At 43.5% G+C, this 26,733-nt stretch overlaps 1 protein-coding gene across 1 annotated transcript in view; it reads right to left on the bottom strand.

Moving 5' to 3' along the window:
• The window catches only part of eml5 (EMAP like 5), a gene marked incomplete at both ends in the record, with an annotated part of 94,941 nt that overhangs the window by 24,305 nt on the left and 43,903 nt on the right, over positions 1 to 26,733 (bottom strand). The window contains 14 exons of the mRNA XM_084309714.1: positions 1,472 to 1,599; positions 1,969 to 2,080; positions 2,227 to 2,420; positions 2,667 to 2,767; positions 7,775 to 7,868; positions 8,457 to 8,562; positions 9,988 to 10,174; positions 10,515 to 10,633; positions 10,754 to 10,860; positions 11,607 to 11,774; positions 11,878 to 12,090; positions 18,870 to 19,126; positions 19,853 to 19,990; positions 21,243 to 21,444. Coding sequence (XP_084165840.1) covers positions 1,472 to 1,599; positions 1,969 to 2,080; positions 2,227 to 2,420; positions 2,667 to 2,767; positions 7,775 to 7,868; positions 8,457 to 8,562; positions 9,988 to 10,174; positions 10,515 to 10,633; positions 10,754 to 10,860; positions 11,607 to 11,774; positions 11,878 to 12,090; positions 18,870 to 19,126; positions 19,853 to 19,990; positions 21,243 to 21,444 — 2,126 coding nt within the window. The remainder of the gene's footprint in view (positions 1 to 1,471; positions 1,600 to 1,968; positions 2,081 to 2,226; positions 2,421 to 2,666; positions 2,768 to 7,774; positions 7,869 to 8,456; positions 8,563 to 9,987; positions 10,175 to 10,514; positions 10,634 to 10,753; positions 10,861 to 11,606; positions 11,775 to 11,877; positions 12,091 to 18,869; positions 19,127 to 19,852; positions 19,991 to 21,242; positions 21,445 to 26,733) is intronic.

The raw sequence follows: 26,733 nt of genomic DNA, 5'->3' as shown, positions 1-26,733 counted from the left end.
CACACACACACACACACACACGCACACATGCATAAAGGTCAGAGAGGGTTATTGCATTCTAAAAAGGTCAAAGAAAGCTAGAAATGCACTATATAAATAGAATTACTATTATTATTATTATTATTATTATTATTATTATTATTATTATTATTATTATTATTATTATTATTATTATTATTATTATTATTATTATTATTATTATTATTATTATTATTATTATTATTATTATTATTATTATTATTATTATTATTATTATTATTATTATTATTATTATTATTATTATTATTATTATTATTATTATTATTATTATTTTCATTATTATAAAGCAAGAAAGAACACATAATGTTAATAAAGTCAAAGAACCCGCTGCCCTCAGGCTCCAACATAGATCCATTAAGCAGTATGTTAGACAATGCAAGGGCATGCATTATATATACCACTATTAATCGTGCATGACTGACTTCATACATGGAGTTCCAGTATTCTAAATGACTAAGCTACGTATATAATTAAAAACCGTATTACAACAGACCTACCAGGGGCGCCTTGGAACTGCTATCAACTGACTTCAACCTTTTGCTTATTTCCAAAAAAGCATTTCAAAGGAGCAATCAATAACATTAACTATAGCTGGCTATGATCGGGGGCGTCTGGGGACAGAGCAGGACCACTTAACTAAATTACCAATCTGAGACCCTGCAGCGCCAATTCATCTTCAAAGCTTGAAACCACTAAGCCATTTCCTTAGTGAATTTGCAGTGTAACCAATTTATTATGATAATAAGGAGGACAGTTCTACTCTATGCCAGCCAGCTGCTCAGTGCGTGTGCAGATCTTCAATCTAAAGTAATCAGAACCAACCTGACCCCCTGATCCACATCACCACCACCTCCATTACTGACACCTCCCTGGCCTCCACCCAATCTGAGAATACCCAGAAACTCTCACTGGAAATTGTGTCCCGTGTATGAGATCTGCCTAACCAGGCTTAAAAAACCTGCCTGTTCCATTACTACGTTGACTGAGCTAGTGAAGCACAGCTGGCGCTTACTGTAGTGTGAATCGTGACCTTTGTGACAGGTGTTTGGGTTGCGGCGTTTTTACACTAAACATGCTGTTAAAGGGATAGTTCTGATTTCTGAACCCCTCGCCATATTTCCTACTTACCAATGACGATGTTGATCAGTAGAGTCCTTTCTCAGCACAATCCATGCTGCTCCTCATACTAGCTCTGGCTAGTTATCCAAAACCCAATGCAAAGGCAGTGGGAACAAGCTCCTCCTGTCTGTACAAGCTGACTGAAGCTAACTGAATTCTACTGTGTGTGCACTATGGAGTACATCTCAAATGAGCTTCAGTCTGCTTATACTGACAGGAGCTTAACCCCATTGACTTTGCATTTGTTAGGAAAGGAAATAGGGCAAGGGTTCCAAACATCTGAACTATACCTTTAAGCGAGTCGCTCTCTCACCTGGACCAGCAGAGTGATGGGACCACTCTTGTCCACCTCCAAGATCTCCCCGTTCTTGGTCCCCACCAGGATATGGCCGTGGCCCAGAGATATGGCACGTATAGAGGGGTTGTCCTCCAGGAGCAACCCTACAGAGTCAGTGTGATTAGAGCATCAAGTCAAGAGACCACTTGAACCGGAACATAAGAGGGCAATCTTCATTACCGCTAAAAGCATTGCATGTTTTTAATGGATTCTCATTGGATGGTTGCATTGTCCCCCCTGCGGCGCTTGGGGAGATGTAGATTGAATCTGGGACAATAGGGGAAGAGAGAGAGAGAGAGAGAGAGAGAGAGAGAGAGAGAGAGAGAGAGAAAGAGAGAGAGAGAGAGAGAGAGAGAGAGAGAGAGAGGGGGGGGGGGGGGGAAAGACGGAGAGAGAGACAGACAGACAGAGAAGGAGAGAGAAAGACTGATGCAGGGAAGTGCACAAGAGAGAGAGATGGAGAGACATTTTACCTTTGGATCCTGGGGCCAGCACTGCTCTCTTGATGGCATATGTCTTCAGGCATCTCTCAAAGGTGTCGTCCCAAAGAGCAACAACGCCGTCCTTCCCTCCTGTCACGAATCCCTGCAGAGTGAGACATTACGATGGAACATTTAGAGCTGCAACGATCTCCCGCGGAGTGTACACTTGTCATTCTGACCAAGCAAGATACACAGGGTCTTTTGTCATCAACCCTCCGGTTAGTGTGTTAACCCAGTCCTGTCCGGTACCTTTTCCAGTGCGTGCATGCTGAACACGGGGCCGTCGTGGGCCTTCACCGTCTTCACCAGGAACATGTCCCTCCAGATACAGATGTCCCCTGTGCACGTGCCCGAGAACACCATCTCCTCTGTCCAGCCGTACACGGCGCACATCATAGTCTCCGTCTTCCCCATGTTCCCCTTCCGCCCGATCAGACCGCCACCTGATGATAGAGAAGACAGCCTGTCAAGCTCACACCGAGGTGTCATGTTTTAAGCTATGTTAGTCTCTTCTTCTATGTCTTTTCATTAAGATGCGATGCACCGCTATGACTGGCAATGTCACCCACATTATTCACTCACTCGTACATCACTCACAGCTAGCCGCTCTGCCACTAGGACAGTTCGCAGGCATTGCATTTTGTGTAAGACTCAGTTTGCTTTGCATCTGTGATTCTAAAGGGTCTTACCAGCTCTGTGCCAGAACTTGATGTGTTTCACGCCGGCTGTGATGAGCTTATCAGGCATGTATGGATTTATTTTGACGACGAATATCTTGTCCTTGCTTCCCCTGAAAACAATTTCAGACAACATAAATATTCCAAAGAAGGGCGGGGGGGGGGGGGGGGGGATCATGTGGCTGCAAGCATTAGAAATGGTTAGAATGGTTTCAACAGCTTTTCTCTGGGACAAGTCATTGGGGATTGCCGATACTACAGACTTCCATGGAATCTTCTTCTCTATATTATTTATTGTTGGTTTGATGTATTCCTTCCATTGCTAAACGAAATAAATGCGTTAGTGAGGCAGCCTCAGCGCACGAGCACACACACATGTACTGTATATATATGTGCGAAATTAATCGTTCCAGCAGTAGGATTCTATTATTCTAATGACTTGTTTTATTAGGTATTATAGTAAGTCCTACTGTAGAAGTCAATACTGAACGACGCGATTGGCTCTTGACATGGCTCTACAGACATCCGTGGAATTAAATAATTATAATGATAATAAATACGACTATGTCTCGATGTATGGCGTGCACTGGGGAATGCTTCAGGCGAGCTCCAGTGACGTCACTGAGTTTGCTGATGTTGTTGTTAGCTTTATAGCAACGCTAGCTGACGGTATTGTCCCCACGAAAAAGGTGCGAGTTTTCCCAAACCAGAAACCATGGGTGGACAATTCCATCCGAGTGGCACTGAATGCTCGCACCACTGCTTATAACCTGGGCAGAGCATCAGGAAATATGGATGAGTATAAGGCTATAGTCTATAAGGCCGTAAAGCTTGCTAAGAAGACATACGCTGGCAAGATAGAGGCACAAATGGCCCAGAACGACACAAGAGGTTTATGGCGAGGACTACGGACGATAAGTGCTGACGCCTCTCTCGCGGACCAACTCAACTCCTTTTACGCGCAGTTCGGTGCAAACAGTGGCGACGCTAGCTCACCGGCTAACGACGTCACTGACGCACCGGTCGTCGTGGAGGGGGGGGGGGGCATCCGCAGGGAGGGGGAGGGGCACTCTCTCATTGACGGAACACAGTGTGAGAAGAGCATTTATGCGGGTGAACACCAGAAAAGCAGCTGGCCCAGATGGGATAACAGGACGGATACTTAAGTCCTGTGCTAACCAGCTAGCCCCAGTGTTCACCACCATATTTAATCTATCCCTGACTGAGTCCGTGGTCCCTGCCTGCTTCAAAGTGTCCACTATAATCCCGGTATAGCATAAGGATATATAGTATAACTGTAGATTGTATAGTATAGTATTGTATAGTAGTGTACATAAGACCCAGTGCCTCATCCGTAGCTAACATTGTATTGCACTATCGCAGGACCTTAGCATGTCTTTTACCATGCTTTTTGTAAACTTTATGTACATTATACCTGTTATGTCTTATTCTTATTACTTGTATTATTGCACAAATATCTTATTCTTATTACTTGTATTATTGCACAATCGCTGCGGGCATGACCACCCGCATTTCACTGTATGCTTGTATGCCATGACAAATAAAACTCTTGAATTGACTCTTGACTTGCACCCGAGTTTGGAAGAGCCTTCTTTTGGACAAGTCCTTGGGGTGGATTGCCATCACTTCTATATGACAGATATCCGCGGAATTAAATAATTATAATGATAATAAATACAACACTATTTGTATCATTAACAATCACGTTTTACATATAGTCATGACTCAATGAACCATGTCCGAAAATAAATAAATAAATAAGAACTAACCCCCGATCGCTATAGTGGGATATACTATTAATATTCCATATACTGTCTTGTTATTCTTATATTATTTATTGTTGGTTCTATTTATTTATTACATTGATTGCGCACATCTAAGAGCCAGTGTAGAAACGGCTTGATTGTACTTACATTTGCACTCTGGTTGGATGCCAAACTTATTTTCGTTGTATGTACTTGTGCTGTATGATGACAATACATTTGAATCTAATCTAATCCAATTTTGAGAGATTATATAAAAGATTATCATTTGGAGATGCAAATCGCTGTCACGCTACGGAGCACGTGCGTGCATGTGTGTACAGTATCAGCTGCTGCATCGTAGATTTATGTGGAATTCGTTAATCTATTCTTAGTCTATTCCAGTATATCGCGCAATTGGGTTATTAAGATGCAGCAGTGTGTGTGTGTGTTTGTGTGTGCTCACGCGCTGAGGCTGCCTCACTGGATCCTACACAATGGAGCATTTATTTATCCACTCTGGTTGGATGGTGTATTGTACTTGTGCTGTATAATAACAATACATTTTAATCTAATCTCATTTCGAGATCAGTCGCAATCGCTTCCGTGCTACTTGTAGAATACATTTTTACCAAGATATTTACCAAGGCATTTACGAAGACATTCGAGAATGAGGACCATTGTTCACAACGATTTGCATATATCGACTGTGATTGGGCCTGACATCGAAAGGGTTACAGAATACAAATATCGTGGCATCTGGCTTGATGAGAGATTTACATTTAAATACCATTGAGACTATCTTGCAAGATAGTACATTGTGGCAAGAATGGGCTTCTTGTACAGGAACAGAACCAGCTTCCTAATAATCAGGGATCCTCAGAGAGGATCATTGAAGCAGTTTTTCTACATTGGAACTATGGTCCCTATCTGACACGCTCAAATGGCTGGCTGATGCGTAAGGTCTCCAGAGTGCAGACTGGAATCATCCCCAACTCCTGCTAAAAATCCATACCCCACTATCGTATGGACAGCTACAAATCTCCCTGCTTCAGTCTGGCTTTAATTTTTTTTTGTTTTTTTATGCCTGTAATCTCGATATATAAAGGATTGAATGAATGCCCCCCTCTCCCTCTCTCTCTCTCTCTCTCTTCTCATCTACACACTCACTCACTTCCACCATTGCTTACCCTCTCCCTCCCCCATCCCCACTCATTCTCTCCATTTTTCCACCCCCTTCTCTCACCCCCCCCCTCGCGTGCTCTCTCTCTCTCTCTCTCTCTCTCTCTCTCTCTCTCTCTCTCTCTCTCTCTCTCTCTCTCTCTCTCTCTCTCTCTCTCTCTCTCTCTCTCTCTCTCTCTCTCTCTCTCTCTCTCTCTATCTCTCTCTCTCTCTCTCTCTATCTCTCTCTCCTCCTCTCCCAGCTGAAGACTAGGCCAAGGCAGGCGACTCTGTCAGGCCCCATTTCCCTCTGCCTGCCTCACTGCACTGCCCACCAGGGTCTGCAAAGCAGCTTAGTGTGGCTCCAAGCTGTCCCCGAGCTGCTATGGGGAGCCCAGTGAACAGAAAGCAAGCAGGAGAGAGCGGCCTGCGCTGTGCGACTAGCCGAGGGGAGGGGGGTTTCAATGGAGTAGATAATTAAGTGGGCTGGGGAATAAGACAGAGACAAATATTGGGATGCCTGGAGGGGTTTCCTTGTGGATTCGATCCCTTCATCATTTTGCGCCTCGTGTCTAAGAACCTTTTTATGAACGAGGGCCCAGGTTATGACGAGCTGGTTAGAAATGGAGAAAGTCCCTTATGAATTCCCTAATTTATTTCTGTATTCCTTTCTTTCTGGAGACAGTAGGAGAGGAAGTAGGAGGCAGGGAGGGATCTGATCCTAGGCCAGTAGGGGTACATGTGGTCAGTAGGAGACATGGGGGGATCTGATCCGAGGCCAGCAGGGGTACTGTAATGTGGTCCCTCGTTCATCCCTTCTCCTTTATTATAGCAACTCATACTGCAGGTCTGACAATTCATTATGCTTTTATCTGATGTACAAGACTGGTCATTGTCTACATCTGGTCACATGTATCATTCACTATGTGAGCGGCTTCTATGTGTGCGGCACCCGTCCCGAGACACTAGTTCATGGGAGGGGATGAGATAGTTCACGTGGGTTCAAATATTTCAGATTTATGACAAGACCGCAAGTGGTTCCCCAGACCAGACCTCCACTCCAATCACTCAGACCTGCCTTGGCAGCGCTAAAGTGTTCTCTATTCAGAGAGGGGACAGACTTCATACATTATGGGGCGATTCAACATACCCGTGTCCTCTATCAATCATACTATATAAACCCTGGACAGCATAGCCAGTTCAATATTACCCTCATCTATAAATGTCTATTTAAAGTGGAGGTACTCAAACTGTCTCCAGAATATTAAAGGGGAAGGTTTGGAGAGGACAAACGGATCCTATTCTTGATACTGCATCTCTCATCCTACTGCAGGGCACTGCTGCTGCTGGGTGGTGACAGGTTGATATTAAAGCATGTAAAGTTATGACATGAAAGCATGTATACTGACCGTATGGCCCAGAGCTATTAGCACATATACTGACCGTATGGCCAAAAGCTATTAGCACGTATACTGACCGTATGGCCAAGAGCTATTAGCACGTATACTGACCGTATGGCCAAGAGCTATTAGCATGTATACTGACTGTATGGCTGAGAGCTATTAGCATGTATACTGACTGTATGGCTGAGAGCTATTAGCATGTATACTGACCGTATTGCAGAGATCTATAAGCACGTACTGTATACTGAACGTATGGCCTAGAGCTATTAGCATGTATACTGACTGTATGGCTGAGAGCTATTAGCATGTATACTGACTGTATGGCCTAGAGCTATTAGCATGTATACTGACTGTATGGCTGAGAGCTATTAGCATGTATACTGACCGTATGGCTGAGAGCTATTAGCATGTATACTGACTGTATGGCCTAGAGCTATTAGCATGTATACTGACTGTATGGCCTAGAGCTATTAGCATGTATACTGACTGTATGGCCTAGAGCTATTAGCATGTATACTGACTGTATGGCCGAGAGCTATTAGCATGTATACTGACCGTATGGCTGAGAGCTATTAGCATGTATACTGACTGTATGGCCCAGAGCTATTAGCATGTATACTGACCGTATGGCTGAGAGCTATTAGCATGTATACTGACTGTATGGCCCAGAGCTATTAGCATGTATACTGACTGTATGGCCCAGAGCTATTAGCATGTATACTGACTGTATGGCCCAGAGCTATTAGCATGTATACTGACCGTATGGCCCAGAGCTATTAGCATGTATACTGACCGTATGGCTGAGAGCTTTTCGCCTTTCCTCCAGTCCCACAGCACGATGGTGTGATTGTCATCCAGGCCAACCGAGGCCAGACGCTTTCCATCCGCTGTGGAGAAATTATATAAATAAAAAAATAACGTGTTCAATACCAGACAGTTCCTGTTAGGAACATTAAAGTGGTCTGCTTGGGTTCGATCCATGGCACGTAATTCACGGATATTGACATACAGAGATCACCCCTTCACCTCTGCCGATGGCAAATTAGGGGAAGTGAGATGAGTGGCTCTACTTTGATGCTGCCAGCGCGGACGCACAATTGTTAATTGCAAATTGGCTATGGGTTTTGAACACATGCCAATATCCTCTGTGAGGGAGAGAAGTCTCTCTTTTCAGTTTTTTCAAGCCAGAAGATCTAAGATAAGATAAGATAAGATAAGATATTTCTTTATTGATCCCCTTGGGGAAATTCAGGCATCATAGCAGCATGGGGGAGGGGGGAGGGGAGGTACAGGTAGTAGAAGACATGGTACAGGTCATATAATTATAGTACAGTGGAGAAGTAAAAATAGAAATAAAATAAAAAAAGGCAGTGAATACAATATAACCATATAATTAACGGGATAGCAGGTAGCACCTGCTAGCACCTGGGTAGCAGGTGTCAAAACATTCAGTAAACAAGCTCCAGGGTTTGTACCTGAGAAGTCCAGGGCACACACCCCGAGCTGGTGGAATCCTTTGAGCACAGACATGGGCTTGAGAAACTCTGTGTCCCATATGTGGATGGAGGAATCTCTGCCCACCTGAACAGAAAACAAACATTCAAAGTGTCAATGTGTGACTTTGCCCCAACCTACACAAAGTGCTTCGGTGTTACACTGCAGTCTGCCACAGATTCATTATGCAATACAAGATTTCATGAATGCAAGGCAAACGACTAGGCTGTACATACTTTGCACACACACATCAACAAGGCTAATCGCATCGTACACAATAAGGTCACTCAAGCAACAACACAACCATGAAACAACTATGCCCTGCAACATCATCCTCATCATCATCCTCATCAACCAAATCAGCATTATTTAGGACTTGGGAATGCAATTGAGGATGGGCCCTCATTTTCAATGCAGCCAAGATTGCATTATTAGGTAATAAAATACATAGTTGAACATACAATGATGATGAAAAAAGCAGAAATAAAGATAAAAACAAAGCTAAAACAGGGAAAATCACCTAAAAGGCAAGATAAAAACATAGATAATTATTTTTTAAATCAGCTAAAACAGTTCGACTAATACACAATGGTTAGTGATCATGGTTCTGAACTGCGTGTGTCTGCAGCATCATTGATAGCCGTGTTTAGTATTTAGCTTATCCCGTTTTGGAGACTTGCTTTCTCCCATTTATTTTTCCCTGTTTAGTGCTTTTGTTTTACGTATCGTGTTTTGTGGAGACTGAGCTGTCTCGTCTTTTGTTTGCTACGTATCCACGTGCTACTCGCTACTCGGAAATAAAGAGTAATGCTTATATTGTGAAAATCAACTCCTGCATCCCGTCTCCTCTGTTCTGCACTGCACCTGGGTCCAACACATACCCAAGTGATCATGGTTCTGAACTGTGCATAGGTTGGAAGAGTATTGATCTTTAAACATCAAGGATGTTCCATGAGCATAATGGAAAAGGCAGACCTTCCAAGCTCAGAACAAGCTTGAGGAACCTTAAGCCAATCATTTGAGTGAGACAATAGTGAGTGTCATACTTGTCACCAGTAATGAATCTTAGGCCAGAGTGACAGACCGAGTCCAGTGGTTTAAGAGTGGAAGCAGCAGCATGTCTAAATACATCACCATAGTCTAAAACTGCCTAAACTATCCCTTTCCTAGGAAAGGAAAGCTGGTTCTTTTCTGTATAAGACGTCGATTTTCTGTTGCAGCTTGCTGGCAAGGTTGTCTATGTGGTATTTAAATGTACATTTCTATTAAATATTTCTGGCTCTAGTAAAACAGCATGCACTTTGTTCAGATGGGTGCAAAATAATCGATCTCTCTATCGACAACCGATATGCACATCCTTGAGTCCTATAGCCACGCAGAGAGCCTCCAGGTCCCCAAGGGTCTTCCCTAGAGGTCAGCCACTCTATTCTCAGACCTGGGTGGGCCCTGACCCTGAGCCACTCTACTCTATTGTCTCTGAATATTTCATGCTAGGAGTGCCGTGTTAACTACCTGTCCTGTTGCTACAAAGTCCTTGAGGGGGTGAATGGCCAGACACAGGATGTCATCGTCATGTCCCATGTAGAAGCGCTGGGTGTTCTGCTGTCTGTTGTACACCACCCCCACAGCTGCCACATGGTACACTATCTCCCCTGTCTGGGTGTAGAACAGGTTGCTCCGGCAGTCGTGGCCCCTGTACCTGCAAACGAACAGCACATTGAACAATTCTTGAAGAAAAATATTTATCCAAATATATATATATATATATTTATATATATATGGGCATTCCCCGTTTTCACACACTGAAGTCTTTGAGACAAATAGCTCTGCAAGCATTTGCATCAAAGCCAACACTGAATAGTCTTCAAATGCTTTTGATATACACAAATTGGGCGACACGATGTGAGTTATTCAATGTCACTGCACGGAAATTCCTGTACAATTGTTTTGTATTTAGCCAATAAAATGACTTTGATTCTGGTTCTGTATTAAGTTGTTAGGTTGGTTTAGAGGAGGACTCTGATGCTGTGTTGTCCTACCCATGAATGAAGTGCAGTTTGACCCCGCTCCCCGGCGCTCTCTCTCTCTTCTTCATGGCCATCGCTCGGTGCTTCTCCTTGCACTGCTCCTTGAGTTGAGGTAGATCTTCTTTATAGACCTGAGTATGTGCAGACAGTACCGGGATATCTTACAAGCACTGAAAATATTCCAACAATGTACACTGTTGTTCACAAAAAACGCCAAGTTAGATAGGACAGAGTGCGTTGTTATCACCGACCTGTCGTCGATATGTGAGCTGCGTCTCCTGCTCGATCTCAGAGTCCATCTCTGGCACGTCAGACTGGTCAGAGTCTGATTCCTCGCTGTTGGAGTCTGCCAGTGTCTCTGCGGGGGGGGGGGGGGGGAGGGGGGGGGGGAACTGCGTCAAACCTCTTCATAAAAAAAACACTTTCCTGCCTCTAAATCACAAAGAAATATCCCACAACTCTGACAACAGGACAATAGAAAACATGGCATCCTGTTTCAGTCAAACAATAGTGTTTGACGGTCGCCGTGACATCTCCGATTTATCAGGCTGGCTCGCTCCACAGTGACACTCGAGATAAATACACAGAAAACGCTGACGTGGAGAAACAGAGCCGTGCCAAGACGAGGCAATAAGCGGCCCTGGCAGCCTGAGCACTGTTATTCACAAGATCCATTAGGAAAATTAAATGGAACGGAAGTAATGGTATCATTATAGTTACTTGTTCAAGTAATGCAGTACAGGGGTCCGTGCACAGAGTATAATTAATCTGCAGCTGTTTAGGGTCTGTTTCCTAATTTCATTGTCCTACCCGTACTAATATATGTTGACGTGTGAGCTCGTCCTTCGAGAGCCGATGCTGCCTAGACGCTGTTAAATGCTTTGCCTGCGTTATTGTCCATTCAATATCATACTTCTTGTGGAGTGTTACATAAAAGCTAAAGACAAAGAAAGAATGCAGGCTGTTATGTCACCCAATTTCATATTTTCCCTGGAAAAGTACACAATATTCTTGTGTTGGGTGGCAAGGGAAAAAAAGCATTTTAGTTGTATATTTACATTAATAAACTGGATGACTAACAATGCTAACCAGCTGGAGCTTTACCTTGAGGTGCTATGTGCAGGGCCTCTTTAGACTTCCTCTCTGGAACAAACTTCCATTGGAACACTGAGTGGTCTGCGCCACCAATGGTTATCACCCACTGGTAATCGTATGACCATCTGGCGTTGGTTATATGGGCTGAATGACCTAAATACTTTTTAAATTTTGCACCTGAAATCAATAGGGAGATGTATCAACATCAACATGACACAAAGACTAACAGAAATAAACTGTGTATTCCATAACCAATATTAAACAATGTGGGTTTCCTTACCTTTTTTTACACACGGGTATCGTAAAAGTTTTACTAGTCCATAATCATCTGCTGTTACTAAGACTTGATTATTAAAGTTGGCGTCCACAGAGTTGATGTCGTTGATCTCGGAGTACTTGGGCAATATTCCATTAACCTCAGGACCCAACACACAGGTCCACGATGACCACTGCACCAGCTTCAGCTCCTCCCTGTTGGTGATCTCCTTACCACCTGAAGATAAGATAAGATTAAATAAGATAACATACGATACGTAGCTATATACGTGGTGTGTGTGTGTGTGTGTGTGTGTGTGTGTGTGTGTGTGTGTGTGTGTGTGTGTGTGTGTGTATGGGTGTGCGTGTGCGTGTGTGTATGTGTGTGTCAGGGCGGTGATCAACTGGCCCCCGCCCCTGTGTGTGTGTGTGTGTGTATGTGTGTGTGTGTGTGTGTGTGTGTGTGTGTGTGTGTGTGTGTGTGTGTGTGTGTGTGTGTGTATATGTGTGTGTGTGTTAGTTATATGGAAAAGACAGGTTTGGTGCCACTATTCGCCCTTATAAAATAACATACCCCATGGCCCAAATATTTGGCGTAGAACTCTAACCAAAGAGAGATATCTTACATTCTACTGGTCTAAATAGGTAGTACCTGTCTCTTGAGGGGGTGGACTACAATGAGATTCCAAACAGGGGTTTAGGTGTATACACTGTTAGAAACCTGTCTTGTCTAACCAAGCTAGTTACATATATATGGCCACGTGTCGAGCATTTCTTTTATTTTTTTTATTTTTTTTTGAATTATTATTATTATTATTATTATTATTATTATTATTATTATTATTATTATTATTATTATTATTATTATTATTATTATTATTATTATTATTATTATTATTATTATTATTATTATTATTATTATTATTATTATTATTATTATTATTATTATTATTATTATTATTATTATTATTAAAAAAAAAATATATATACAGGGTGCACAAGGTTAGCTGTAATGCTAGGCACAGTCAGTGTTACTATGGCTGTGAGTAGTCACGCCCCACGGGGACGTGAGAGGGCGTTCTATGTTTGTTTGTTTTTCATTGCTAATATTCACAGTGAATATTTTTGTCTATTTTTGTTTATTGTTTTTTGTTTCTATTCTTATGACTTTTTCTCATCTTTAATTGTAAGCACCCTGGACCACCACTTTGCCATCTCAAATGTCATGAATACTTTTTCACTTTGTTATGCCAGTGTTTAATCCTAATAAGGGGTCAGGGGGCAATACTAACATAATTAGTTGGAATGTGAAGGGTGTAAATAACCCCTTGAAACGTACTAGGATCCTTACTCACTTACAGCAGCTTGGGGTTGGCATCGCCTTTCTGCAAGAAACTCACCTCCGGCGAGTAGACCACCGTCGAATACACAGAGCTTGGGTAGGTCAAGTGTTCCACTCTGGTTTTCAGAGCAAAGCCAGAGGAACAGCCATTCTGATTAACAAAAACACACCCTTTACTCCATCTGATGTGATCTCTGACCCTAATGGCAGATTCATTATAGTTTCAGGAACTCTCTATTCCACAAAGGTAGTCCTAGTCAACGTATATGCTCCCAATTTTGGTGACACGCATTTCATCAATAAACGTATCTCTGCACTCCCCGACCTGAACTCTAATCAACTGATTATGGGAGGTGACTTTAATTGTGCTCTTAACCCAGCCTTAGATCGATCATCATCTAATCCAGCTCCACAATCTCAGACTGCTAGAGCCATAGTGTCCTTCCTGAAGCAATATGGTATTTCAGATGTCTGGCGCTTCCTTCACCCCACCGCCAAACAGTACTCTTTCTTTTCACCAGTTCATCATACATATTCTCGAATTGATTATTTGTTTATCGACAACACATTTCTATCTCAAGTGTGTTCCTGCTCTTACGATAGCATTGTTATTTCAGACCATGCAGCAATAGTCTTAGAGCTAGCCTTCCCGGACAAATGTCCATCATTCAGGCCGTGGAGACTTAATCCACTATTGCTATCTGAGGACTCATTCTCGTCGTTCCTGTCCACTAAGATCAATTTTTTTATTGAGGTAAATTCTACCCCTGGCATGTCTATGTCCATCATTTGGGAAGCTCTTAAAGCTTTTCTCCGTGGAGAAATTATTTCTAACTGTGCTCGACATAATAAACTGCGCAACAGCAGACACGCTGAACTTTCAGACCAAATTCTTAAATTGGATTATTCATATTCAGTAACTCCGACACCTTCACTTTATAATGAAAGAGTGACTCTACAGACGGAATTTAACCTCCTCTCCACCAGACCAGTCATGCTGAGCAGCTTCTACTCAAATCACGCCAGTCCTTTTTTGAATTTGGTGACAAACCTAGTAAAGTGCTGGCACTACAGCTAAAACACTGCACCGCTCAGAACTTGATCACGCAAATTAACTCTGCCACTGGAGAGATCTATACGGACCCATTGGAAATAAATGGTCAATTCAAAACATTTTATTCTTCACTATATACCTCTGATTCCCCTAAAGACCCCTCTCTCATGAATAGTTTTTTCGCAGATTTGGATATACCAGTCATAGACAATGATTCAATGATGCTTTTGGAAGAGCCCATTAGTGCTGATGAAATTCAACAGGCTTTAACTATGATGCAGAGTGGGAAAAGCCCAGGCCCAGACGGGTTCCCAGTGGAATTCTTAAAAAAATATTCCACCCAGTTATGTCCCATTATGGCTTCAATGTTTGAGGAATCATTTCAATCCCGCTCGCTTCCTCCGACTCTCTACCAAGCCTCAATATCCCTGCTCTTAAAAAAAGATAAGGACCCGAAAGACTGTGGCTCATATCGTCCTATTTCTCTCCTCAACAATGAAGCAAAAATCTTGGCAAAGGTACTCGCTCGACGACTGGAATCTGTTATACCAAGTATTATCCATCCAGATCAGTCTGGTTTTGTGAAGGATAGAATGGCTTTTTTCAACCTGCGGCGCCTTATGAATATAATTTACTCTTCCACCGAGTCTCCCGTTGCAGAGGTTGTTGTTGCGCTAGACGCAGAGAAGGCCTTTGACCGGGTTGAATGGGACTACTTATTCTATACTCTGCAGAAATTCGGTTTTGGCGAGAAATTTGTGTCCTGGGTCAAACTTTTATACTCCTCTCCAGTGGCATCAGTGAACAAATGATGTGACTTCGGAATATTTCCCCCTACAACGCGGTACAAGACAGGGTTGCCCTCTCTCCCCGCTACTATTTGCGCTAGCGATCGAGCCACTAGCTATTACCTTTCGCATGGACCGCCATGTCCAAGGCATCATTAGAAATGGACAGGAACAAAGAATCTCGCTATATGCGGACGATGTCCTGCTGTATATTGCGGATCCAGCGGCCACACTTCCACGTGTCCTTCACATACTACACGAGTTTGGTGTCTTTTCTGGTTATAAATTAAACTTAAACAAGAGTGAACTTTTCCCCATAAACTCCTTAGCTAGAAATATCCCCCCCTCTATGTTCCCCTTCAAGCTTTCCCCAAGCAGCTTCCGTTACCGTGGCATAACGATAACACATAAACATTCTAATCTCATAGCGTCCAACTTCACCCCTCTACTGGAGCGCACCAAGCAGGATTTTATCAGATGGTCATAACTTCCTTTATCACTTGTTGGCAGAGTGAACACTGTGAAAATGAACACATTACCGAGATTTTTCTGTACTTATTTCAAAATATTCCAACCTTCATTCCAAAGTCATTTTTCAAAGCCCTCGACAAGGCAATATCAGATTTTATCTGGAATAAACGCCCAGTCCGAATAAATAAAATGGCCCTCCAGAAGCCTAAATCGCAGGGAGGCTTTGCACTACCCAATTTCTTGGTCTACTATTGGGCTGCAAATATTCACAGCATTCTCTATTGGAGTCATTCCCATTACGGACTCTATCAGTGGGTACCGGCATGGGTGGACATGGAAAGGGCATCTTGTTCTAGAACATCTTTGCAATCCTTAGTTTGCTCTTCGCTCCCAGTCACAACCTCCCAGTACACCAACAACCTCTTAGTACAACACTCCCTCCGGATCTGGTCCCAGTTCAGAAAACACTTTGGTCTCCACGCCATGTCACCGTCGTCACCTGTCCACAAAAACTTCCTTTTCCCTCCCCCTATGGTGGATGAAACCTTCAGCAACTGGTTTAAGAATGGCATTCTGAACATTTATGATTTGTACCAAGACAGTTCATTTATGTCTTTCACACAACTGTCCCTAAAGTTTAACTTGCCAAATTTTTTTTTTCAGATATCTACAGATACGTGATTTTGTTAAGAGCAAATTTGCCCAGTTCCCCCATACACCTCCAAAAACTGTGATCGACCGCATCTTGGAGGTGAAGGTTGTAATCAAAGGCTCAATATCTAAACTATATAACATCATATCCCTATCCCTACCCTCCTCAGTATTGGCTATAAGACAAAACTGGGAGTCCGATCTAAATCATCAATTTACAGACAAAGAATGGGAAAATGCTCTTGCCCGAATACACTCTTCTTCAATATGTGCCCGCCATTCACTGATACAGTTCAAGCTCCTCCACCGTCTATATTGGTCAAAGACTAGACTTGCGAAGATAAATCCTGGCATGGATCCCACATGCGACCGGTGCCACCAAGCCCCTGGCTCACTTATTCATATGTTTTGGCATTGTCCAGTACTGGCCCCTTTCTGGACTTCCATTTTTAAATCGTATTCAGACATATTTTTTATGAATATTGACCCATGCCCTCTTATTGCATTATTTGGTCTGACACCGGAGAACGCTGCAATATCTATTGGGCAATCCAATGCCATGGCCTTTGCCTCACTCATTGCCAGACGCCTCATCCTATTCAACTGGAAGGCAGCCACTCCCCCTTCACACTTACACTGGATGAGGGATGTCATGTCTCTTATACATATAGAGAAAATCAGATTTACAACACAAGGCCACACAGATACCTTCCACAAAACATGGCAGCCCTTCCTATCTCATTTCAAAACCCATATGACTCCTTCCAAACTTGGGACCCCATGACCCCCCTCCTCCCCCTATCTACCTTCCTGACACTGCTAGCCCGCGTATGGCTGGGGAGATGGCATTGTGGTGGTCTGCTAAGGGTGTTAAATTTACTTTCCATTTTATTTGTTTTACCATCTGGAAATCACGCTACTAAAATGGAGAGTATTACTTATATTATATATTATTATTATGGTCTTTCCTATTTATATATATTTTTTTCTTTTTCTCTCTTTTGTTTTCTTTTAATTTTACTTAATTTCTTTTTGTGTAGCTTTGTCTGCCACATCTGTACTTATGTTTAATTATTTAAATTTCTTTATTTTTTATTTTTATTTTATTTCTGTATGTTTGTCGTCGCCCTCACTGGGTGGGATGGGGTGGGATTAGGGGATAGGAATGGGGAAGAAAATGGAAGTTGTATAATTTGGATAACTGAAATGTATAAATATGTACCAACTCTTCCAATAAAAAAAGATAAACCTAAAAAAAAAAAGATAACATACGATAAGATATGTTAGGGTATGGTAAGATAAGATAAAGTAGGGTAAGATAAGGTAATGTAATGCAGGTGCGATAAAAACCACCTGCAGCTAAATGTGGTGAAGACCAAGGAACTGGTTGTGGAGCTGGGGGGGAGGAGGAGTGCACCTGTGACCCCCGTTTCCATCAGGGGAGTCATGGTGGAGGTGTACAAATACCTCGGTGTGCACATCGACAACAAACTGAACGGGTCAAAACATGCAGAGGCTCTACAAGAAGGGCCAGAGCCGACTCTACTTCCTCAGAAGGCTGAGATCCTTCAATGTCTGTACAAGGATGTTGAGGATGTTCTATGAGTCGGTGGTGGCGGGCGCCTTCTTGTATGCTGTGACCTGCTGGGGCAGCGGACTGAGAGCAGTGGACACAACCAGGCTGGATAAGCTGGTCAGGAAGGCCAGCAGCGTGGTTGGGGTGGAGCTGGACTCTCTAGCGAGGGTGGCGGAGAGGAGGAGCCTTGCTAAGCTCCAGGCCATCAGGGAAAACCCCACCCACCCACTATACACAGACTTGGCTGACAGGAGGAGCATGTTCAGTGCTAGGCTCACACTACCCAAATGCAGCACTGAACGGCACAGGAAGTCCTTCATTCCAACAGCCATCAGACTATACAATGCATCACTGTGCCTCACTGCATCACTGAGCACAGAGCGGCAGCTCAATAGTGGCAGCGACTAGCGGCCTCCAGGCTCCAAAACAGGGGGCAGCGACGGCTGCCAGACATTGACCTTGGATTAATAGGAACCCAAGGAGGACAATACACTACCTGAAGCATACTGCACCTTATGTGACACTGTGAATACTGTGAATCTATATTTCATTTAGTTAGATAGTTATATTGACCAAATTGTTTACACTGCTGTGTTGTTTTTTACTACCTGTACCCCCCCCCTTCCCCCATGCTCAGTATATCTTTACTGTATTTATTTCTGTATATTTTATTTCATTTTTATTCTATTTTACTCTACTCTTATCCTAGGCAACTTGATTGATTTGTGTTATTATTCTAATTTGTGACCTGTCCTGTCTAAATGTTTAAATGTTGAGCGATTTGCAGTGTCAAATTTCCCACGGGATAATAAAAGTATTTCTATTCTATTCTATAAGATAAGATAAGATGACATTTCATCTAACTTGACATTTCATCTCACACAGTAAGTGTTAACAATGCAATAACACAACAGAGAATAAGGCATAAGAATGGTCTAGCTGGAAACTCCACTCAGCAGAGTTGACCTGTCCCACAAGCAAATCAAGCAGGGCCCCCACCAATGAGAAATATGGAAAAGGTGCTGGGTTACAAAGCATGGGGTGGCAAGAGTGTTGAGAAGCGGAGCCCCCCCCCCCCCCCAGATTGATTCTCCCCAAAAGTCAGGGGATGCAGCCTCTGCCAACAGCCACTTACTTGGCATCCTGTAAAAGAGTCTCCTCCCACTGCCATCGTTGGTCTGCAGGTACTTGCTGTCTGTGGACCAGTCCATGTGGGTGATGAAGCTGGTGGAGCCGATGCACTCGCCCACCTTCTTGTACCGCTGCACGACACCATAGACGTCTACCGAGTTGTCATTGGAGCCCACGGCCAGGTGGCCCCCGTCTGGGGAGTACTTCAGCTCATGGATGGCCTCCTTCCTGTCCTTGATGTGGACTACCTCTGTCATGTCTCTGAAGAGAGGAGAGGAGAGGAGAGGAGAGGAGAGGAGAGGAGAGGAGAGGAGAGGAGAGGAGAGGAGAGGAGAGGAGAGGAGAGGAGAGGAGAGGAGAGGAGAGGAGAGGAGAGGAGAGGAGAGGAGAGAGTATCTGGTTTGATTTCGGCTTCAGGTGTACACATGTACAGTACACCAGGCACTGCTTCATCAGCTCTCTTCTCTCTGTACGTGTCCCTCACAAATAAACAAATAAACTAAACTAAACTTGTAAAACTCAAATAGATAGGTTTACTCTGGGTTTTACATTTCTAGAGCTTTGAATCCAAATGATTTGTCATGCGAGTGATATTACTGCTGGTTCTGCTGTTTGTATCATGTATGGATAAATGTGGATATGTCTTGTATAGATATATTTATAGATTTATTAGCTGCAACCAGCAGCTCGCTATAGGTCGGTCAGTCGGTCTGTCACCCTCTAGAGAGAGCTGAAATTGGGCATGGAGGTCAAGTGTATGTGTGTGTGTTCATGCGAATTGACAGGGAGCGGCCTATTGCAAAAAGGTTTCAGCTATTCCAAATTTGCGCCTGTTCATAATCTAGGTACTGTATGTGTGGATGTGTAGCCTACTGTGTGTACAGACTTCCCGCGAAGGACAGTAAAGAATCTATCTATCTAATTAATCTATGGACTAAAATTCTTCAAGAGGAATGTGAGATGGCCATTGACCTGCATACTACCCACCTCACTCTGAGGACGGTGAAGGAGCCGTCCTTCATGCCGAGTGCCAGGTGAATGCCATCAGTGCTCACTGCAGCACAGCGTATGGGCTCCTCCATGTTACACCGAGCTATCAGCGCATGATCTATGAGGCTCCATATCCTGTCGATGCACACAGAGAGGGATCACTCTGGCAGTATGAGGACGTTAGTAGCTCACAGTTCTGTGGGTAACTCATTACTGTAGCTGTGAGTTAGGTAATAATAATGTTACTTTGATGACTAACCAGGAAATACAACATATTAAGTCAAGCTGTTATCCATACTACGATTAACTTCCTGTTGTTGTTAAGCACAAACGCAACTGTGATGTCATTCTGCATACTCCTCTCCTTGCTTTGTGGAAATTATCATTACTTTGAGTTAGCTGACAGTTAAATGAATGTAAAAACAGCTGTCAAATGTGTCTCCTACATTGGACGAATAACACAATTAACTTTCAAATAATTTTTATGTGTTAGTAAAAGTAACTCCAAGGCAACATCTCAACCTGTGATACACTAGTATCTACAAATATAATGATTTAATATCACTCATTACTTTGATTGAAAGGTACTTAGTTAATTCATAAATGTTTATTTTTCATTAAATAACACCACAAATAACCACATCACTGCTGGCAACATCAATAATTATGAATTATTATATCAAACCTGCCCCTTTTTCTTGATCCTCCAATCGCAACTATTGCTTCCCTCGGACAAAGCAACAGTTGTGATGGGAGGATCAAGAAAAGAGGGCAGACGAGGGGCGGCCGGGTAGCGCAGCGGACTAAGTGTCTGTCCACCACCGCAGAGACAGTGGGATCACATCCGGCTGCCGCGGTCCCTCCGGCTTGGTCGGTCGTCCATACCGACACAATTGGCAGTGTCAGCGGGTGGGAAGCCGGTGGGGTGGGTCCTGGTCGTTGTAAACAGCGACTCCTACAGGTCGGTCAGGGCGCCTGCACAGCGAGGGAGGGAACTGGGGAAGGTAGTGTGATCCTCCCACGCGTTACACTTCCCCAGTGAGAGTCCTCGCTGTCAGGTGAAAAGAGGCTGCTGGCTGTCTCTGTATCGGAGGAAGCATGTGATAGACTTCAGGGCTCCCTAGACCGGCAAGTGGGGGGGAAATGCGCGCAACAACCAGGAAGTGGAGGGGGAATTGGCATAACGACTAAATTGGGATGGGAGAAAAATACAGAAAAAAAAAAAAAAAAAAAAAAGGAGGGCAGACGCAACTGACTGGAATTCTGCTGAATAAATCATTCATGATCCAGTCTATTGATTCAGGACGTCTCCCTCCGGCTGCGTGTTCTGTGCTGCGAGCGCACAGGGCCAGTCTCAGTACTACACACGGTGCTGATGATGACTCACCTGACGGAGCGGTCGTCACTGCCGGTCATGGCCAGGGGCTTGGAGGGGTGCACGGCCAGCGCCCACAGCTCGCCCTCGCAGTGGCCCTGCATGATGAGGAAGGGCTTGTTGCGGTCGTGGACCACCACCTCAAAGATCTCACTGTCCTGGGTGCCCACCAGGATGTGGTCCCCCCGCCAGCACACACTGCGCACAGACAGACCTGTCGACACGCACCGCAGACAGACAAGTCAGGACAAACGTACAACAACCAGAGCCAGACAGACGTATGCCCACACACGTACCAGGGTGGGTGTCATAGACAGGACAGGGGAAATCACAAGCTTGTGTAAAGAGCCTTCTATTGGCTACCCAGGATGGGGAATTAAACCAGAAATGATGGACATGGTGTCAAGCTGGTCTACGGCTGACTCTTGGTTAAATAACAGATAGAACGAGGATGGAAGAGGTATGTACTGTATACATTCATACACGCAGATGACATCTGTTTACAGTTCAAAACTACTGTACAGCTGGGACTTGAGTCACTGACAAGAGGAACGTAATGATGCCATGAACACTGACATGAGTACTGACACGGTAGTTTACGATGCCATGAACACAGTACTGACACGGTAGTTTACGATGCCATGAACACAGTACTGGCACGGTAGTTTACGATGCCATGAACACAGTACTGACACGGTAGTTTACGATGCCATGAACACAGTACTGGCACGGTAGTTTACGATGCCATTAACACAGTACTGGCACGGTAGTTTACGATGCCATGAACACAGTACTGACATGGTAGTTTACGATGCCATGAACACAGTACTGACACGGTAGTTTACGATGCCATGAACACAGTACTGACACGGTAGTTTACGATGCCATTAACACAGTACTGGCACGGTAGTTTACGATGCCATGAACACAGTACTGGCACGGTAGTTTACGATGCCATGAACACAGTACTGGCACGGTAGTTTACGATGCCATGAACACAGTACTGACACGGTAGTTTACGATGCCATGAACACAGTACTGACACGGTAGTTTATGATGCCCGCCTTCACAGCGTTTACCCACCTCGGCTATTTTCACCTCTAGCTACTGTTAGGTCCAAGAATACAAATCAACCAGACGGTGAAAAAAAAGAAAGAAAAAAAAGAAAGGAAAAAAAAGAAAAAGAATGTTGGTGTTGAAGCACAGAAAAGAGTGGGTTTCTTTGTTTACGATACAACAGAAGGCTCTTTACTTTTGCACAGTTCTGGCAAGAACTCAGTAAACATCTGGGCCCTCATTCATCAACCCGACTTACGCACAGATTTGTGCTTAACCTGTGCGTACGACCATTTCTAAGCAAAGAGTGGGATTCATCAATTTCAACTTGAACTTGACTCCGTGCTTATGTGTACGCACAGCTCGGAGCACACTTAGCTGACGCCCAGTGGTAGAACATCGTTACTACGGCATAAGCGCTCCTCAGTTCTGCATTAGTTTCAAGGCGGAAATAAGCTTCCGTGCATTAGTGTTCAACTTCTGTATGACCCGTAATTCATTATAGTTCATTATAAAATAGCGACAGTAGTGTAATTATAACGGGCTCACACGCGAACAAGAGGTTGGCCTGCTTGTTTGGCACGGGGGGGCAGACGCAAAACACCAACCTCCAAACGCGATTAAATATTTCAAATAAAAAGCGAATTATTTTGTGTTTCATGTTTCCAAATAAGATTGGTCACGAAATGCTTTCTACTTCAATTTGTTGGTTAGAATAGATGACCTCCGTTGAAACTTCACTGAGACTAACAGTCTATTTGTGAGCTCCCGCTCAGATGTGATGATAATAACAATAATAATAATAGCTTCATTTTATATAGCGCCTTTCAAGAGACCCAAGGTCGCTTTACATAGATAGAGGGGGGGAATAACAAAGTAACAGACATAGTGGACAGACACACAACATATAAATATGATGATGGAATTCATTCAAGATCCTCTCCACCCTCGGGTCTTTGCCACCGGCACGGTCCATCGTGATATTGGAGATGGATCGAGCAATAGACTGTTACTGTAGCTGTCAAAGCTCCATCACAAATGCAGTTATGTGAATAGAAAGGGATTCCACTAAGTCAATGTTGCGATGCGCATTTGCCTGATACATGTCGTGGCTGCATGCCGGGAGGAAGGCGATGCTGAATGTTTTCAATTCATTAAATAAAACGGATACTTTTTGCAAGGGTTTACTGACTGTCATACAAATAATCAACCAACTACATACTGTAACTTTTCAGTGCACGTTCTTATTTACATTGTGACAACAGCCTTGTGAGTTCCCGCAGTGACCCGCACACAGACATGATGGAATTCAAGTTCAAGTTTGTATTGATCACATATAGGCAGGCTACACATGGCGTATCGCTACATCATTGGCAGTGAGATTCATTGTTCTTGTATATGCTCTCGTATTATTGTTTATATAGGCTACCCAATACTGACATCAAAATAGATTGTATGACTCTAGAAATCATATGCAGCAGGTAGAAAATTGACGGAAAATCCGTCGCGATTTGGAATAAAATTGAGGAGAACTTTAATCCCTGGGTATTAATCAAACAAAACGGGAAAAGGCAGTCATATTCCAGCACGGTCTTTATTAGTGTTTGCGCTGCCCAGGCAGCAATGGTTAATAGATATCATATCCGACATCTACGTGTACACGTCTGTCAGCCTGTCACATAACACGCTTCCCTCGGCTTAGTCCATTTTTCCACATTTCATGGGGGTATTCCATTACCGTATATGGTTAATCGGGGCGGTTCTGGTATGCAAATACTTGAAACAGTGCACGAGCTCAAACGTAGGATCAAAGACATTATCAAGACAGGTGTGCGTAGAACCTGCGTACGCACGTGTGGTGAATCCCGTTTTTTCTGTGCGTGCACTGATTCTACATTCTGTGCTTACATGTGGAAATAGAACATTTTCTACGCCACGTTGATGAATGAGGGCCCTGGTCTGTACTGAAGCCTTACTGTAGCAGTGCTTTTCACTATGAATTGTAAATGGGGGACCCTGATGTAAACAAGACAAACATCTTTCTCTGGTCTGCATCCCCTTAACAATTGTGTGTATTGAGCCGTACTGTATTGTACCCATTCTGCAATCTGTTAAATAAAGTTTTCATTCATTCATTCATTCATTCATTCATTCATTCATTCATTCATTCATTCATTCATTCATTCATTCATTCATTCATTCATTCATTGTTTTTTCTCCAATCCCCCAACTTAGTTGTTATTCCTACTGTCGGCCTGGACAGGGTGTAGACCACCGCCTGCCTCCTCCAATACATGTGGAGTCGCCAGCTGCTGCTTTTCACCTGAAAGCTGGGAGTTTCACTGGGAGAGAGTAACACGTGTGGAGATTCTCGCTATCTCCCCCAGATCCCCTCCCTGCTGAACAGGCGCCGACCAGTAGGAGTCGCTATTGCAAAGACCAGGACTCATCCCGCCCACGAACACTGCCAATTGTATTTGTAGGGATGGCTGACCAAGCCGGAGGTACCGTTGGATTTGAACCCCCGGGTCACTGTGGTGGTACTAGGCGAGTGCTTAGACCTCTACACCACCCAGCCGCACCTAGCTTTGCTTTCTGTACTAAGGTTAGTGTGGGGGAGACAGAAGGTGCTGCTGAAAGGAGAGAGGACTGGAGCTCCTCAATCTTACTTATAGTCAAACCTTTAGCACATCACACATGTAGTTTAGAACGTGTTTACATTATTATTGTTACACGTTAAAACCAGCAAGGCCTAAAAACTGTAACATTCTACAAGCCATCAATCTTACCAAGACAGTTCTACAAGCCCTACATCTTAGCTACTTCATTAGATGGGCAACACACTGTTTAATCTGCGCTACTGTGTCCCGCCATTTTTCTTTAAAAACACACACACATACACACACACATCATTGGATGGGCAACGCTCTGTTTATTTGTTTTCTTAAACAAAAAAAACGACAAGCCTGTCCTTCCTGGCAGAGAGGCACAGCCTCTCTGGCAGAGCCCAGTACGACTCTGTACACACTGTGAACATTCCGGCCATGGAATCTTATGCCGTGGAATCTTATTGGATGATTAGAATTGACAATTTTTTTTAAAACTGTAACATTCTACAAGCCATCAATCTTACCAGACAGTTCTACAAGCCCTACATCTTAGCTACTTCATTAGATGGGCAACACACTGTTTAATCTGCGCTGTGTCCCGCCATTTTTCTTAACTTTTTTTTATTTTTTATTTATTTATTTATAAACACACACACATACACACACACATCATTGGATGGGCAACGCTCTGTTTATTTGTTTTCTTAAACAAAACAAAAAATGACAAAAAAAAATACGATAAGCCTGTCCTTCCTGGCAGAGCCCAGTACGACTCTGCTATACACTGTGAACATTCTTGTAAAAGAGCTGTCTATTAGAATGCATCAAACGCATTAGGTATTCTGAGGAGGGATTCTGAAACGCCAATACCAGTCTTCAACATATCATTTATAAAGTAGACAAGTTTTAAACCGCAGAAATGTGTAACATGTGTGGTAACCTTGACTTCATAATTTCATAATTTCATAATCAAATTGTTAGAATAACCCTGAAAACTGAAAATATCTGTAGTGAGGCATTACATAGACTCTCAGAGCACATTTTGGAGAAAACCTGCAGGCCAAGCCTATAGGGTTGTTTACACGGTTGTACAAGAGACATTCCAACCCCCCAAGAACCAAACACCTAGACATGTGACAGTTGAGCACAGCAGAGAGACCAAAAACGGAAATGCCTCTGTGAGACCAGAGTAATGTGGTCAGAAAATACAAAGTGTCAGTTGGTAGACAGGGTTTTGGGATGGCTCTTGTGAATTGAATAGTATTAACCTAAGACGCACTGAATATACTGGGTTAGTGTTTTCAACACAAACACTATTAAGGCAGAAGTCACCAGACCTCATCAGTTGAACACCACCAGGCGACACCTCTCTCATGACGACATTGTTTACTCAGTCACACACCACAGAAAAACGGTGACTCAATATAGCACTAAAGACAGTTGTCTAACCAAGATTAGAGGTCACAGGAAATATAATTGCATTATATTAGTTTAGAATGAAAAACAAGGTTGGAATAATAAAACAAGAGTATAGTAACCTATTAGAAAGTAACTTACAAAGAAGAACCATATAGAAGGAATGTTAAAATGATTGATTCATTCAAAGGAGGCCACAGTCCAACCCCCCCTCTGGCCAAAAAGGAGGGGGCTACCCATGGCTGTTACAGACACATACGACCAGGAGACACCAAATGAGGACTGCCTGTGTTTAGATACTGGTGATTGGTGGAACTAGGTTAAGAAAAGTGAGGTCATGAAATCTATAAGTATAAAACAGTGGGTTTTGGTGAGGAAGGCCAGGCCAGCTCAGGACACCCGCCACACACCGTTACCCAGGG

The sequence above is a fragment of the Notolepis coatsorum genome (assembly GCF_963971535.1).
Source record: "Notolepis coatsorum genome assembly, chromosome: 3".
NCBI classification, from domain to species: Eukaryota; Metazoa; Chordata; class Actinopteri; order Aulopiformes; family Paralepididae; genus Notolepis; species Notolepis coatsorum.
The sequence above is the reverse complement of the archived record's forward strand: the minus strand, read 5'-3'. Positions and strand labels throughout refer to the sequence as shown.